The sequence below is a fragment of the Pholis gunnellus genome (assembly GCF_910591455.1).
Source record: "Pholis gunnellus genome assembly, chromosome: 1".
NCBI lineage: Eukaryota > Metazoa > Chordata > Actinopteri > Perciformes > Pholidae > Pholis > Pholis gunnellus.
In genome coordinates, this window is record NC_136528.1 from 27,457,972 (window position 1) to 27,474,077 (window position 16,106).

Sequence of the window (16,106 nt, forward strand, 5' to 3'; positions counted from 1 at the left end):
ACTATTCTTTGCCCAATTAAGCGGTTAGCTTATAGGCTACTAATGAGCTAAAGTCTATGGTAGCTGATTTGTAGACGTAACAGTTTGTAACAGTCTTTGTAATTAACGGCATATAGATTAAAGGGAGATAAGATAAATCAAAAACCCACATTATCAGCTCTATAATATCATCGCAGTCCCTCTTTAGTCCTGCGTTACAGAAGGCTGTGCTTCTTTTTTCGAGAGGGGGAAAAAACACATTACAGCCTCAATCTGGCTTGTTAGAGGAAGTGAGAAGTGATGTAAAAATGAAACGACGTGACCTAGAATCGTGGGGTTGACCCCGTGGCACATGTCCCCCTCCTTCTGTAAAATGACCAGAATATTTCTTTAAAGGAATTCAGCTGCACATGAATGACCCAACCTTCAGCATATACAGTATATCGGACACGGGGGGGTGGGGGGGCAACAGATATTAAGAGGGATGCTTTTTGGAAAGCCTGTTCATTGATGTTCTTTGTCAATAACTTATCATTCATCATCCATTTTTATAAAGGAATTCACAAGCTGTTATCTTTGTGTGACAATGGCTGCAACTCTATTTAGCTTGTGATTTATTCATATTACAAAATATGTTTCAAATAACTGCATTCATTATGCAACTTTTGCCAAATAAGGTGATTAAATATTGATATGCTTGATACACATTTTCTTCGACTGCAGCTCGAGGCAGCTCTTACTCGGTTTGTAACTCTTACAGGTAAAATAACCGTTGCTTGTTAAAGCATTTGAAGGGATGACAAGATTCCTAGCTTCGTTGAGGGCCGCAGCAGTTTACAGTGTCCTCGCTATATCTACATGATTTAATGACTGGCTTATAATGTAAAAACAAAACAAACAAACAGAAAAGCTTCAGTGAGACCCTACAGCATCTATTTGGTTCTCGAGTTTGTTTGGGTGGTCTGTTCTCTAAATGTGCCTGTGGTAGTTCATCCTCCCACCTAGGATACTTCATTGAGATAATGGAGATGCAAGTAATGAGGAACCCGGAGCCTGGGGGGGTTAGCGCGTGCATGCGTGTGCATTTCAAAACGAGTCCATTCGAACATGCCTTCTCATTGGTGCGGTTGTGTTCCCTGCTTATGTTAACCATGCATTCTTCTTCATTAGACCCCCCCCCTCTCTCTCTCTCTCTTTTCCCTGCTCTCTCCCTCTCTTTCTCTTTCATCCCTCCTTCCTGTGTGCCATTATGCAACGTGCCAGGCTCACGCTTGCAATCTAATTCGATGTGAGCGGGCCAACCTATTATGAACTCAGAGGGGATCAGGTCTACAGTGGCTTATCAGAGGAAGACAGTGTCAGGAGCTGCAACGCGCTCGCCCTCAGTGCAGATATCATTGTAATACAACATATTTCACCTATTGTCTGTAGCCGTGCATGCTCTGCCCAAATGACTGTCTCTTCATCGGTGCCGTAAGCCTTGGAGCCTGTAATCCTGTTTTTTCTGCTAATGCGTCATGTTTCTGGTGCCTAGAGGCCGCAGATTAGCAGGTTGGAGTCTTGTGGTTTGGATGAGAGTTGATGGTTTAAAACTATCTTTAATGAGCTACTTCTTGCTGCTCCCGCTACTACTGCTATTACTGTTATTACGGAGAGCCAATTCCCTCACCTGCTGTTCTATTACTTCTTTGACTACCTCCAATAATCCTGCTGTATCTACTAGCAGTGGTAGTACTGCTTCTGCATCTGCTCATTCTGACAGCAATGACTAATCTACTACTAGTGAAAGTGTCTGCAGTTCCCTAGCAACTACATATTATGTTAAAGCAACCATAATATTAGGCTATTTTAATTATCCTAGAAATATTTTGACAGTGATATAATTATATCATGAATGTATACAAAGACATGCAAGTGTACCTTATGATTATGTTTTCACTCACAGCTCTCCTCTCATTTCCTCAGCAATACATTTTTGAAATGTACCAATTCAACCTGGGATTCACATGAAAATATCATAGATCTACTGTATATTGAACTTGTTATTCGTCGGGGCCAGGTGAAATCAATATTGCAGCCGATCACGCGCATACTTTTTCTGTGGCTGTTGAATGGATTCCCATCGTTTCTGAACATGAGGATATAAATGCAGTATTATATCACCTGTGACTAATGTGTTATATCTCTGTTTTGCAGCGTGGATACTCTTCTTTCTAATAGAAGAGGGTTTTGCTCTGGCACAGAGAACTAAAGGTAAGCCACAGCTCAAATGCTCCTCTGTTCCACGAATGTTGTCTCTCCCGAATAAGGGGCATTATCTCTACTTGAATCATAGGACTTAATTCTGTCCTGCCATTCCTCCCCTCTTTATTCCCGGCTTGCTTTTTCCCTTTTTTTTTCTGGCGCCCGCCAACCCTCCCTCCACTCTCCCTGCCTTCCAATCGTTCCCTCATTGATCCCCTGACTCAATAACCCATCTGTCCGTCCGTTCTCTGCCTTTCTGCTTCAAGACTCCCCAAGCGAACATGGCGGCCAGAGCCCCAACCAGAACGACTGTGGCACGTGGGTCCGCAACATCAATGGCGGGGTGTTCACGTCGCCGAACTACCCCAACACCTACCCGCCCAACAAGGAGTGTGTTTATATTCTGGAAGGTAAAGCAGGCTCCTTTTTCATTTGAGTACTTCATCTTCTGCTCGATGGCTGTTGTCGTCATAACAGCTGACACCGTTTCCCGCCTTTCAGCATATTGCCTTCTTCAGTGAATGTCATTAGTCTGACTGACATTGTTTTATATAACCTCGCCCCTATCGGATTTTCTGTTCCTTCGCTGGCGGGCAATCAGCATGACATTTTTCAAATGAGCCATCCTGAGTTGGTTTCACCCCCACAGATATAACCCTTTGAAAATGATGGAGAGTGGCGCATTGTGGGTAGCCCCTGACTTTTGGCCTAATCAGTGTAGTGCTGTGTTCATCTCTATTGACAGGCTGTGCCAGCAGACTCCGCTATTGAATGAAACATAAAACAGATGAACATCTGCTACAAAGCTGAGCATCGGTGGCAAATAGCTGAATTGCCGGCTCCCTTGTCAACGCTTTAGTGTTTATCAGAAATACCACATCCATCAGTAATCTGGTGGCATGCCGCGCGGGAGACATAATGCCAGTAGCATCATTAGCAGCTATAGGAGATAAGGTCTGGGATATTGGTTGATTGGTTTTCACACTAAATTGATGAACGGTCCGTGAAGTTAAAGTCCACCTTTTCATGAGATGTGTGTGGTACTGGCTTGCAGTGGTGGAGGAGAGATTCCACACATGGCTCAAGGGCTCCCCCTGTGGACAAATCAAGCCCAGACCTGTTGTTGATGAACAAGTCCTGACTCCAGCCCAGGCAGCCTACTGGTGTGTGCAGGAGTACATTGCAGTGGGTCTGCAAGGTGACAGACGGAACCTATCATTTGCCATTATTTGGTCTGAATGACCATATTCATAGTCATATTCATATTCAGCCTTTTATTCTGCCTCTCAGAGATGCTCACGTTTGGCACTCATTGATTATGTCATGTACCCTGGTTCATCAGCTCAATAGATTGTGTGATTGAAGTTTCTGCTCCTTCGGTGTCAAGCTGTGTAATTTGTGCAGTGTGTGTGTGTATAAGGGAGATAGAAAGTTATAGAGAGAATGAGACTCAGCGCACCAGGGAATGAACACACTAATAGCAGGAAGTGCAGACGTACAAGCTGCCCACCCAAGCAGAAAGGTAGAACACTCTGGTTCAAATTCAAAGACAAGAACAGAGACAAAAATCCAGTCGCACACTGTAACATACACATGTACTGCCCTCTTTTTTTTCCTCTAACGGGGCATGCTCGGCTTCTCCATACCAGAGATGATTCAGAGCCCCATCCTCAGCATCTTTATTTAGTAGTAGTCATCCCCCAAGGCAGGCATGAATTGCCCTGGTTAAATACTTCCTCTGTGTGTGGGGGCCATGGTATTGAAGAGCTCTGGCCGTGCAGTACGTAGACATTCTGTGGATTTGCATGACAGGTGAACTGGTGAACTGCAGTTCCTGCTGTAGTTGCAATGTTCTGGATTCACTCACTCAGAGATAGCAGTGCTGCCATATCAGACTGTATATGTTTGTGTATGCTTGTGTACATGTGTGTGCATAGTGCATGCAGCTGCTGATGCATGCATATGTGGATATGTACCTTTGTGTTTTTGTTAAATGTAAAGAAAATGATAGTGTTTATCTTGTTCTGCTCTCTCATGCGTTATGCATGCAAAGTTCATAGATGCAGAGATGTGCTTATAATGCTGTCAACCAGAGTTGGAAAGCACAAACCAAAGTATAAATACAGCCAGGGTGATTTCATTATAGGTCAAACATCTATGTTAATCTGATTTTTTGATGTGCTGTTTTGGGAGAGCATCGAGGCAGAATCTTACTTGGAAGTTAAGGCAGAGCAGGTACTTCATTTGGTTTATCCAACACGCTGAACATGTGAAGTACATGTAAGTGGGGCGAGCGTCCCCTGTGCTCACAATGGTCATTAGTCACTGCAATGGCAAGAAACATTTTAATATTCATCAGTGAGGCAGGCAGTTAGAGGACAAACAAACTCTCCTTCCTTTATACCTTTTAGATCAGTGCTGTTCTTTAGCACTGAATGCTTCCTCTCATGCTCCAGGTGCCAAAAATGTTGCTCCATAATTATTGGCTGATTAAAGCTGTGGGGAACATTTACATACAGTAAAAGTCAGCTAATAACAATACATCATTTTAACAGATGGATAAGATCAGCAATGTCATAAATTCCATGTTTGAAAAGGGGCTTTATGTACCTATAGTACCCTTTGCCTAAGTCTTCTAAAACAGTTTTCTCTCCACACAGTCGGCTGAGGGGTTAGAAGGTTAGAAAGTAACAGCCCGAGTGCCCAGCTTCAAAATCCAGATTAACTCATATTTGACTCTACTTTATGCATTCAAATACCATCCAGATTTTTCTTTGTCCTGCAAAAGCAAGATTTAATTTTATTCCTGTCGTGGATTTAGCCCTTTTGTTTCCTTTCTCTCCCCACTCCCTTGTTTGCCAAAGCTCTTCCTAGACAAAGGATTCAGCTAGCTTTTGATAAGAATTACTACATCGAGCCATCATTCGAGTGCCGCTTCGATCACATCGAAATCCGCGATGGGCCATTTGGGTTCTCGCCGCTCATTGATCGCTTCTGTGGGGGAAAGAACCCGGGCCTGGTTACATCGACGGGACGTTTCATGTGGATCAAGTTCACCAGCGACGAGGAGCTGGAAGGCCTGGGCTTCCGCATTAAGTACACCTTCATTGCAGGTAGGGACACCCAAATTGTTTGGCAGTTAATATACTGTAATTCCACAGTGCAATCTCAGATTCTTTAAGCTGATTTCTGTATGCATCACAGGTTTTGCGTTATATATGTAAAGAACGGAATATGGTTCATTGGTTTTTATAAAGTCCCCCAAAACACAGGTGAGAATCCACCAGTCTCCAACAATATCAGAGCCTTCTTTCCTTTCCTTTTCTTGCTCTACAGCAGACATCAGAACCTCCTGAATCTAAACCCAATGTGCCTAGAAATCAGTGTCTGCCATCAGGCGACAGATATTAGCTTCAAAGAGACCCCTCTCTGCTTCATCTGGCTCGGCTTAATGGGATCTTATCTTGTGTTCTCTGCTTATCCATTTCTGCCGTGTGGATTGAGAGTAATGTGCCTCCCGAATCTTATCATTTCAGACCCTGATTTCCATCTGCACGTGGGCGGACTGCTGAATCCCATCCCAGGTAAGCTCTTCAGTATTTCGCCGATTTGTGTTCGATCCTATTTGAAGAGCTCTTTTAGCTCAGAAGCTTACCGGAGGCGATCTCTGCCTCCGACGTGAATGCTGAACGTGCAAATGTACCTTGACAAGCACACAATTGTACAACAAGTGTGAGGATGTACATACACAGACATGCACACATTTAAACACATGAAGGAACACACACACGTTTCATCCTGATCTTTCTGCCTTTGTTCCTCTGTCCTCTCATTTTCCTTTGTCCTAATCCGCTGTGCTCACTTCAATTCCACCTTAAATCCTTTCCTTCTTTAAATAAAATCCTTCGTCTGTCTCCGTCTCTCGTGCTCCTCTTTATCTTCTGCTCTTTCTTCTCCCTCTCTCTTTTTCTCCACTCTTACTTCTCTCATGTGCTTCCGTGTAACCCCTTTCTCACCTTCCCTGTCCTTTACATATCTCGTTCTCTTTCTCTTATTTCCTTTGTACAGACTGTCAGTTTGAAACCGGTGGATGGGATGGGATTATTCGCTCCAGTCAGGTGGAGGATGAAGAGAAAGTGAAGCCTGGTGATGCTCTGGACTGTATCTGGACCATCAGGGCTCCTCCTCAGTCCAAGGTCAGTACAAAGGACCGTATTAGTCATCAGGAATAACGGCATGTGTTGCTTCTATCCAATCCTTCAACCCATGTTTGGTACTATGAGAATTCTCCATTTTGAAATAGAGACCGATCCACGGCTTGGTCTATGACTCTTTGGATGACTTAAATTCAAAGTACAAAATAGCTGACAAACGCACGCCTTAACATACTCAAAGTAGTTATATCAATTATTAAAACACACTGAGAAGTTGAACTCACGATGTATTAAAGTATTCAGGGACTTTTATTCATCTCATCTTTGAGGGATATTTATTTTAGACACTCGCTCCACTGAAAGACTGAACGGACATTTTACATCTGAATCATCTACAACTCAGTTATCTTCTACCATTTCACTGCCCTCGTAGACCCTGAAATGTGTTGTTGCTCATCCCTCTGAGTGCATACTAAAGCTGAATGTTTATTTTGGTCAAATTGCTGATGTTTTGTAATTATTGTAATCAGTATGAATGGTGAAAAACTGCATGGAGTTGCTTTTTGTTCAAAGCTGGGCCACATTACAAGTGATACAAAATATCATCTAGCTGGTGACACATGCAGTCTATCCCAGATAGAAATAGTCATCCGAAATAAGACCTCTGATGAGAAATCATTTCGAAATGAACCATGAAGTCTTGTGTAAATAGAGGGAGATGCTCTGAAGAACAGCTCAGAAATGTGTGAATAGTGAAAATCCCCCCGTGTACTATCTGTCTGTTTGTAGAGCTGCACCAGCACTTCACCTTGACACTGTTCTCTCCATGTTCACATTCCTTTTCAGTTTGTCAGTGCGCGTTTCAATGGAGAATTCCTATTCTTATTATCCCATACTCTGTTTGAATGCATACAGCATACAGTTGTGTTCTCCAGTCACTGAGAACAAAGCCTCCCAGTGGCCATGTCAGTGTTGTGATTGTAATTTAACACATAATGGGAATGAACAGTGCAAATACACAAAGAGGCAGCATGGGGAAAAAGCAATGCTGGCAAATTGTATTGAGAAAATGTAGCCCTGGAGATTCATAAGTACATTTTCAAGCCAAGAGTGAAAGCCCAGTTATGTGTTCTCATAAATTCTGATATTTATGAGTGGGTATCTGAAACCCCATTGAAATTACAACCATAAACTGCCTAGCTTTGATTCACTGCTGCTCTGCTTCTGCCTCATGACTAAATGAGTCATCAGCACGCTCCTATACTACTCACTTGCCACAACAATACAGTATATGGCACACATGCACACACAAATTCATGCACATCTAATGAAAACAGCAGATGTACAGTCACAAATTGCATAATATACTGTCACAGGGTACTGTAAGCAATTCCCTATACACATTTTACACCCGCATGTAATGTTACACACATACACATGTAAATGTTCACACACATGCTCTACCTGACTTCTCTCTCACACACACTCACAGATTAGTCTCCACAGTCATTTCGCTGGTGCTGCATGTGCAGTGTGAGGCAGCAGTGAAGAGGATCTGAATTTAGCAGCAGCACCGAGTTGCCGAGCCAGATATTAGCTCAACGAAGCAGAAGGAGCAGAGCAGCACACTCAGCAGCAGTGCAAGAGCAGCTCCTTAACTGCTGCGTGGTTAGTTTCAGCTACGTTTTTTTATCTTCTTATCACGTAATTACTGCTGACTTATTCAAACAATTTAGAGACATTATTTTGTAATGACTTTGCAGGTTGAAATGTAACTAACGGCAGGCAGGTGTGTGGACAAGTGCAAACCACAGGCTCTGTAGTTGGCCTTATTAACAAAGACAGTTAGACATGCCCCAGTAGGAAAAGCACAGGTGTAAATCATAAATTTAACGATGGCTAAATTCTAATTTGGCTGCGTTGGTTTCAGGGTCTTGTTATTTATTGTGCATGCTGTCTCGCTGTCACACTCAGGACTTACTGCGACACAATAGAACAGCCGTCATCAATGTCATTAGCAACAGCTGTGCTTTTCCTGCTCTGACACGTGCACAAACAAGTTGTATCTCAATTTTCACAAAAGACATTTTGACATTTGACAGTAACAAAAGCACAGTTGTAATTAAAAACATTAACAACAACACACTTCGTTAAGATGAGCCAGTTCCTATTGAACATGCTCGCTACCTGAAGTGGCTTATTGTTAATATTATTAGTTACACCTGTGAGGAAGGAGGGCCTTTTTTTTCCTGAATTTGGAGGACACACTGGTGTACTTTTGTCAGTTCTTTGATATTTTCATCAAATCTTAAGTTGGTAGAATATCACATTAGAGTACTGCTTTATAAGGACGTTTTTTCAGTCTGAGTCCAGACTCTCTCGTGTTCGGAGGAGGTGCAGGTTCAGCTCACTAGCCTTCAGTCCCAGGGGCATTCTCTGAATGGAGACACATCTCAGAGAAGAGAGGAGGGTGAGGGAGACAGAGCAGCACCGTCACAATTATTTTCAAAGACTGACTTTTCTAAGTAGCAAGTTATTAGTGTATGAATGGTGTGTGCTTGCCTCACAACTTGGATTAGATTTGTTTGATTTGATTCTATTGTCCATTTATGCATCTGCTAAGCTGTTTATCCTGTTTCTATCCCAGCATGCTCTGGTGAAGAGGTGGGCAGGTCTCCAGTCTATCACAGGGTTCTGCTTTGATCTTTTCCATTCTCTTTCTTATGTGTTTTTAAATTTAGTAAGTCAATTTGCTTTACTGTTTTAATGTAATGTAATATTTTCCACGTATTTTGCGTTCATAAAGAGATGGTTAGACCGCTAACAAGCGAGGATTGCTGTGGAGTTCTGTCATTCATCTGCCTCCACGTTGATTTGCATCTCCTGTCTATCTGCAGATCTACCTGCGCTTCATGGAGTACCAGATGGAACACTCAAATGAGTGCAAGAAGAACTTCGTGGCCGTGTATGATGGCAGCAGCGCCATCGAGAACCTCAAGGCCAAGTTCTGCAGCACCGTGGCCAATGATGTGATGCTGGATAACGGCGTGGGAGTCGTGCGAATGTGGGCTGATGAGAAGAGCCGCCTCAGCAGATTCCGCATGCTCTTCACCTCATTTGTTGACCGTGAGTAACACTCTTCTTGACCTCAGCCTTGACCCTGTTTTCTCATCTTGTTCCACCATATGTGTCATTCTTACGCCTTGTATCATTTTCATTCATTATATGTTACAGGTCCAATGCTATGCTATTGCTTAGTACTTCAGTATCTTCTCTTTGTGGCTCTCTGTAGCTCTTTCTTAATTTAATACAACAACAACAACAACAACAACAGGAAGAGCTACACTCCTGAGTGCCTCTTTGGTGTTAAACTGATTGATTTTGAACTCTTTGTTTATCTGTTTGGCCTGTATCTCATTCAAAATATGACGATACGTCTTGTGATAGAGGTAGATCCAATTCCATGTCCTTGTTGCAGATTTGGTCTGATATTTTTTGTGTGCAATTCAAAAGAATAGAGCTCTGTTCCAGTTTCCTTTGCCCCTTGTGACTGTGTAACTCTCTGTAATGGACCAAAAGCACCATATGCCATCACTTTACTGCAACAGCCACGACTTTATCCACCCACACACAGAAAACAGACCCAAGAACAGTTGATTTACGAGGTCCTGCATTCTGTCTGCGTCAGTAGTCACTAACGGACACGGTGTGTCAAGTGTCATTTCAGCATGGAAAGCTAATTACACTGGGCCATGTTTGGAGCATAGATATGAGAAAACTAATTATTTACTCCAGCATTTTTAAATTACTGAAAGCATCAAATCATTTTTGATACGCATGTCACAGCATGATACTGTCCCCATTATAGACCATTTACCACGGGAAAATAAGAATTTATCTGTTTTGGTGAAAAGAAAAGCCGAGTAGGGTTAATGGAGCTGCTGGAAGTAATTATACATTAAGCTTCATCATTTCTGAAGGACAAGAAACTTTCTAACAGATGCTGTTAAAGGTTTCACATAAAGTAGCAGGAATTGCCATGCAGGAAACAGTTTTTCTGTTAGCGCACCGTAATGTTTTCATTAAATGCCTGAATAGTCTCAGATATTAATTGCCACATTCTCCTGCACCCTTCCCAAACCCTGGGCGAATGCTAATGTTGTTTTCAGCAAACCCGTAACCATTGCAGTCAGAATTTAATGGCCTTCTCTATTCAGCAGGGGTTGGGTTTTTTACTCCGAGAGTCCTTAAGACCATTTGGATCCTCGTTAATTCTGCTCACACAGGTCATCTCCGGGAAGTCTGAAGTCTCTTGAGTACCTCCCAAACTTTATTTGGTCAGAGTCAGCGACGGGCTGAGAGTTGACTTGGAGGTCAGAGGGAACCATTAATCTTTGTCACTCAGAGAACAAGATGAGTTTTGCATTCTGCACTCCATCATCCTTAATGTGCGGTAATCTTCCGACAGAGCCCCCTCTGACATGTAAAGCAGACGTATTAAGACTTTCCTGAATACTCACTCACACCCACAGTGAGCATGTGTTCAGATGGGAGTTTTGTGCTTGTGTGCATGTAGGGAGGGAGGGAGGGAGGGGGTGAGTGGGTGGGTGACGCGTTGTTGACACCCTGTGAGACGCTACATTTCGAAGGCGGGACACGTATAATGGATTTGGAAGTGATCCCAGTGTCAGGGGAGCGACCTCATCTACAGGCTCGCTGTGAGATAGATGGGGTGGATGCTCCGTCACAACACACACACACTATATTACACACGCCCTTCCACACACATATATATATATATATATATATATATATATATATGTGTGTTACACACACACATGTCCCTTTGTCAAAATGATTTAACCCAGAGGCAGAGGAGGCATGGAGGGAAGTGGAGGCTCAGAGCCCTCATCACAGTGGGTGAAGCTGGTGGAGCGGCCCACAGTCTGTTTGAGCTGTGATCAGGACTCAGAAAGTGACTCATGTTTTAGTCAGAAGAGGCTGGTTGAAGACAGATTGGAGGAGTGAACAAGCCATAAGAGACATGTTGAATATGATGTACAGATGATGTGTTTGACACTGATCACTCGGTCCGTTTGTGGTACCGTGGAGGTTGTGTGGCTATTTAATAATAATATATAATATAATATAGTCATTCTGATGTTTTATGTTATTTCGATCTGCTTTTACACACACCATTTACTGCGTGTCTGTTGGGCCTGGAAGAGAGATTCCTCTTGTCTGAGATTTGTTTTTGGTTTTTTCCCAGTTAAGGGTTTTTGAGGTGGAGTTTGTGAAATTTGTGATTTAAGATTTTGAGCTATATAAGTAAAATTGTCTGAACTTGACTCAATTGAAGAGATGTAAAAGATGGAGAGAGAAAAAGACTCATTAGTCACATGTCTTATGTCTGAAATTGGAATTGTGTTGTTGTTGTCAACACCTGACAAAGGCAAAATAATTCAATCATAAAATGGTGTTTTAGTTGTGATTGTGTGATTCTACAGAATGCATCAAAAACATACAGCTCTTTGCTTAACCCGGAGATGGTTTCACAAAGATGTTGTCTTTTTGACCTAACAAAGCATTGGACTTAAGATAGACATCATACCAGTCCAGTTCTTTGACATCATCTCCAGGACTAATATAGCTTTGTATTCAAGGTAAAAAAAGATTCTCTTCAAACTGATAAACATGGCCGGTGGCTCAGTTGATAGTTTTAATACATTTTCCCCTGTTAAATGGAAGATCTGTGTTACAAAAGCAGAAAAACAACCACAACACAGTGTTAATGATCAATAGTAAACGTTGTGCCGGCCTGCTACACATCCTCCGGTCTAATGGGGGGAAAACTACAGAACACATAAGAAATATTATGCCACCACTTTTCAACCGACTTCCGCATCTCCAGCCCCAGACTGTCTATACCAAAACCCAGACATCTGCATCTGCCCTGAGCCTTGCAGCTCTTCCTCCTGACTGGCAGTGCATCGATCTCTGGAGCCCAGCAGCCAGCATCAATTACCAGTCATCTCTGTCTCTGCCATCGCAGCCTTCACACACCAACAGTCACTTTAATGTGGCATGTCTCACGGCACTAAAGCCTGACCACTTACACCACATGAAGCCATTTCTACCACCACCTGCCGTGCTTCTCATCTTCTCCTCTTTTACATGTTTCTCCTCTCTGCCTACTTACAGTTTTGCCCCCCCCCCCCCTGTTTCTCAAACTCCTTTGACGTGAAGGCTGCAGTGCAGATGTTGTGTCTGCAGGAAATGATGATGTGTGGACTCTTTGTTAGACCATTCTTGTCTTTTATTACATGCTTCAACAGATTTCTACAGCCAATGTATCAATCTTTTATTGTTTGTTGTTTTATTGTTATCATCAAAATAGCTTCCAGTCCTTTTCACAGTACTGTTAAACAACTGTTTTCCTGTTGTTTTCTGAATTACATTATCTCGATGTATTATCTTTTGCCCGCAGCCCCCTGTTCAGGCAATTCATTCTTCTGCCACAGCAACATGTGCATAAACAACTCCCTGGTGTGCAATGGAGTTCAGAACTGTGTGTACCCGTGGGATGAAAACCACTGCAAAGGTGATCAACTTCTTTTTGTCACTTTTACTAATCGAGGTTATTATGGTTAATTAGGATTTATTCTTGCAGGTTTTCAGGGTTGCTGTTCTATTTTTCTTTACATATATTTGTTTTCTTTTTCTATTGTATATTTTAATTTCTTTTTCTTATTCTTTCAACTCCTCTCCTCTCCTTCCCACTCCAGAGAAGCGATCTCAGGGGCTTTTTCATCAGATCACTAAGACCCACGGCACCGTCATTGGTGTCTCATCAGGCATAGTTCTGGTTCTTCTCATCATCTCCATCCTGGTCCAGATGAAGCAGCCAAGGAAAAAGGTAGCTTATCCTTTGTGGTTGACATTTTGTTGAGCAGGAAAGAAGAGACTCATAATTGAAAGCGATGGTGGGATTCTAGACGACGTGGGGCCACTAGTTGCTCTGGAGACAGGGAAGAAAGACTAAATCCACCCGTAGATCTTACACCGTTACACGCCATATCAAATATAACTGCAGTATATCATAGAGTTAAAGGTGATTACATTTTTTGGTTTAACCACTTTCTGTTAACCCACCTCATCTAGTCTTAAGCAATAAATATGTTTTTCACAAACTTGACTATCTATTGAGACTTCTCTGTAAGAAAAATGAGTGTTCCTCTGTCGTGGATTTCCCCATGTATGACTGATGAATATTGGGCAAAACGGTGACTCTAGAAAGGACCTCTGGCTTTTTGACACCGAGCAGCTCGTGTTTTAAATGGGTGTAAATAATGTGCAAACAAGTGTTGTGCATTTCAAACGAAGGACTTTCAACAAGGAGGCCGGTGTTTGTGTCTCAAAGTATTCTGAGATATTTCTAAGTTACTTTAGGGATTTAGTGACATGCTTTTCGTACGAATGTTATTTATTTTACGTTTTACTTAGTTTGCGTAGGTATTTTAAGCCCAGCCATGATATTTTCTCTTAACCAAGTGGTTTTGTTGCCTAAACCCAAGCAGGTGTTTTTGTTTGAATTCACACCGTTACCCACATGTTTACTGTGAACGTGTTGTGTAAACTAGTGGCCTTCTAACCACTACAATTGAACTGTCTGAATGGATCTTCTTCTTTTCAAGGTCGTAGCTCGCCGGCCCGGTGGCTTCAACAAGGCGGGCTTCCAGGAGGTCTTCGACCCGCCCCACTACGAGCTCTTCTCTCTACGTGACAAGGAGATATCGTCCGATTTAGCTGACCTGTCTGAGGAGCTGGACAGCTTCCACAAGCTGCGGCGCTCCTCCACCATGTCCCGCTGTGTCCACGAGCACCACTGCGGCTCGCAGGCCTCGGTGGCTACGGGCTGCGGCAGTATGAAGCACAGCCGCACCACCCTGAGCTCCATGGAGCTGTCCTACCACAACGACTTCTCCAAGCCACCGCCCATGAAGACTTTCAACTCCACCTCCAGCTACAAGAAGAGCTGCTACGGCTACAAGCAGCACGCACAGACTCACGACTGCGACCAGCAGGTCATCGAGGACCGCGTCACAGAGGAGATCCCGTGTGAAATCTACGGCCGTGGAGGAGGAGGGGTGGGAGGAGGAGCCATGGGTGGAGCAATGGGAGGCGGAGGAGCATCAGGGATTGCAGGAGGAGGGATCGGAGGAGCGGTGGGGATAACGGGAGGAGTGGCGATGGCAGGGGGAATGGGTATGGCGGGGGGAATGGGCATGGCGGGTCCTAGTGGCATCGCTGGAGGTATCGGCGGGGGGATGGCAGGAGCCTGCGGAACCCTCAGTGTCCGTGGAAACAGCGCTCGTAACAGTACCACCATGGTTGACCCACAGCAGCGCTCCATGTCCATGGACTTCTAGATGGTGAACGGAGAAAGGGAACCCAGAGAGAGCTCATATTTCATGTCAGAAGAGTAGACAGGAGAGTCACAATAATCTTAAATTGATCACTCCTCTTCCCTCTTCTGCCTTTGCTTTCAAAGCAGTATTAAAAGTATTGCACTCAAAGTCTGTTCTGATAGTTTGGGAAATTGGCAGATACGAACCAAGAATCAAAAAAGGGATAAAAATGGACTGTTGGTTCTATTCTTCAGGATACTGAGCGATGGAAGGCGAAGGGAGGGTGGAGACTAGTCTCTCCTCCAGTCTTACACTCTTTTAATCTCTCCTTTTCATAAGACACATATAAGAAGAGGGTTCTCGCATGCAGACCCAGACTTCTCTCTGTTTGGGAGCCTAGAAGACCAGGTAACCACTCAGAAACAAGGAGAGAATAAGATGGAGAAATGCCCTGGACTGACTTTCTACATTTATTCACCTGACATGCACAGATATATGATATAAAGTGCGTCTTCTAATAATTTGAGTCTTTATTTTTGTCAGTGTACTGTACTGTACTGTTAAAACCAGTATATATCCAGCATCATGATGATGCTTGGCTTTTAACTCTTTAATCTTTTTGCTCAGATGATTTTATGAAGATGACTTGTCCATGAAATATGGTGTTGATGAGGGTGGAGTTGCTGTTGTTGATGATGATCAGAAATATGATGATGATGATGTTAAAGATGTGATATTACTATAATAATTCTGTGATTTTCATGGTTACCTCACACATACACAGAGGGTACGCTCCGTTCAGTCTCTCCTCAGGAAGAGCACATGAAGAGACTCAGAGTCTTATTTTGGTAAGAAGTAGAAAAAAAAGTATTTCTGCTCGTTGAGCTTTATAGCATATGGACATTCAGGCTGTGAGTGATTGTTAATGGAACAGGAAATGTTTGGTTGTGAGACCCGGACTGAATCAAAATAGAAATCATCCCACTCCCAAACCCCACCCTTACCGGGAGAACATGTACCTTCTTGTTGTCCCCATGAACTGAGTGTGTAAAAACAAGCACAACATGTTACCCTGAAGAGACAGACATGTAGCCTATACGGGACTCATTTATGATTTTAACACACTGGTTGTATAATTTCATTCTGTTGAATTAAATGAGAGCTTACTCACCTCCCTGTGTGAGCTTTTCTGTTCACTTTAACCAAGAAAGATGAAAATGGCACCACCACTAGGCTGGAGATGTGGCAGCAAGGTAAGACACACACTGACACGCAGATAGAAAAGAAGTAGCCTATTTGCACGCAAAGATGCTTTAAGCAT

The 16,106-nt window shown here is 43.1% G+C and overlaps 1 protein-coding gene across 1 annotated transcript; it reads left to right on the forward strand.

Annotated features, from left to right (window-relative positions):
* Nucleotides 1–1,496: 1,496 nt before the first annotated feature.
* neto2a (neuropilin (NRP) and tolloid (TLL)-like 2a) lies at nucleotides 1,497–14,806 on the forward strand (the record flags this gene model as incomplete). Its single annotated transcript, XM_079161019.1, has 10 exons — nucleotides 1,497–1,530; nucleotides 2,176–2,232; nucleotides 2,490–2,633; nucleotides 5,088–5,336; nucleotides 5,760–5,807; nucleotides 6,292–6,419; nucleotides 9,275–9,503; nucleotides 12,865–12,978; nucleotides 13,163–13,293; nucleotides 14,072–14,806. 10 exons carry the CDS (start codon nucleotides 1,497–1,499, stop codon nucleotides 14,804–14,806), a joined length of 1,869 nt encoding a protein of 622 aa, XP_079017145.1.
* Nucleotides 14,807–16,106: the final 1,300 nt, after the last annotated feature.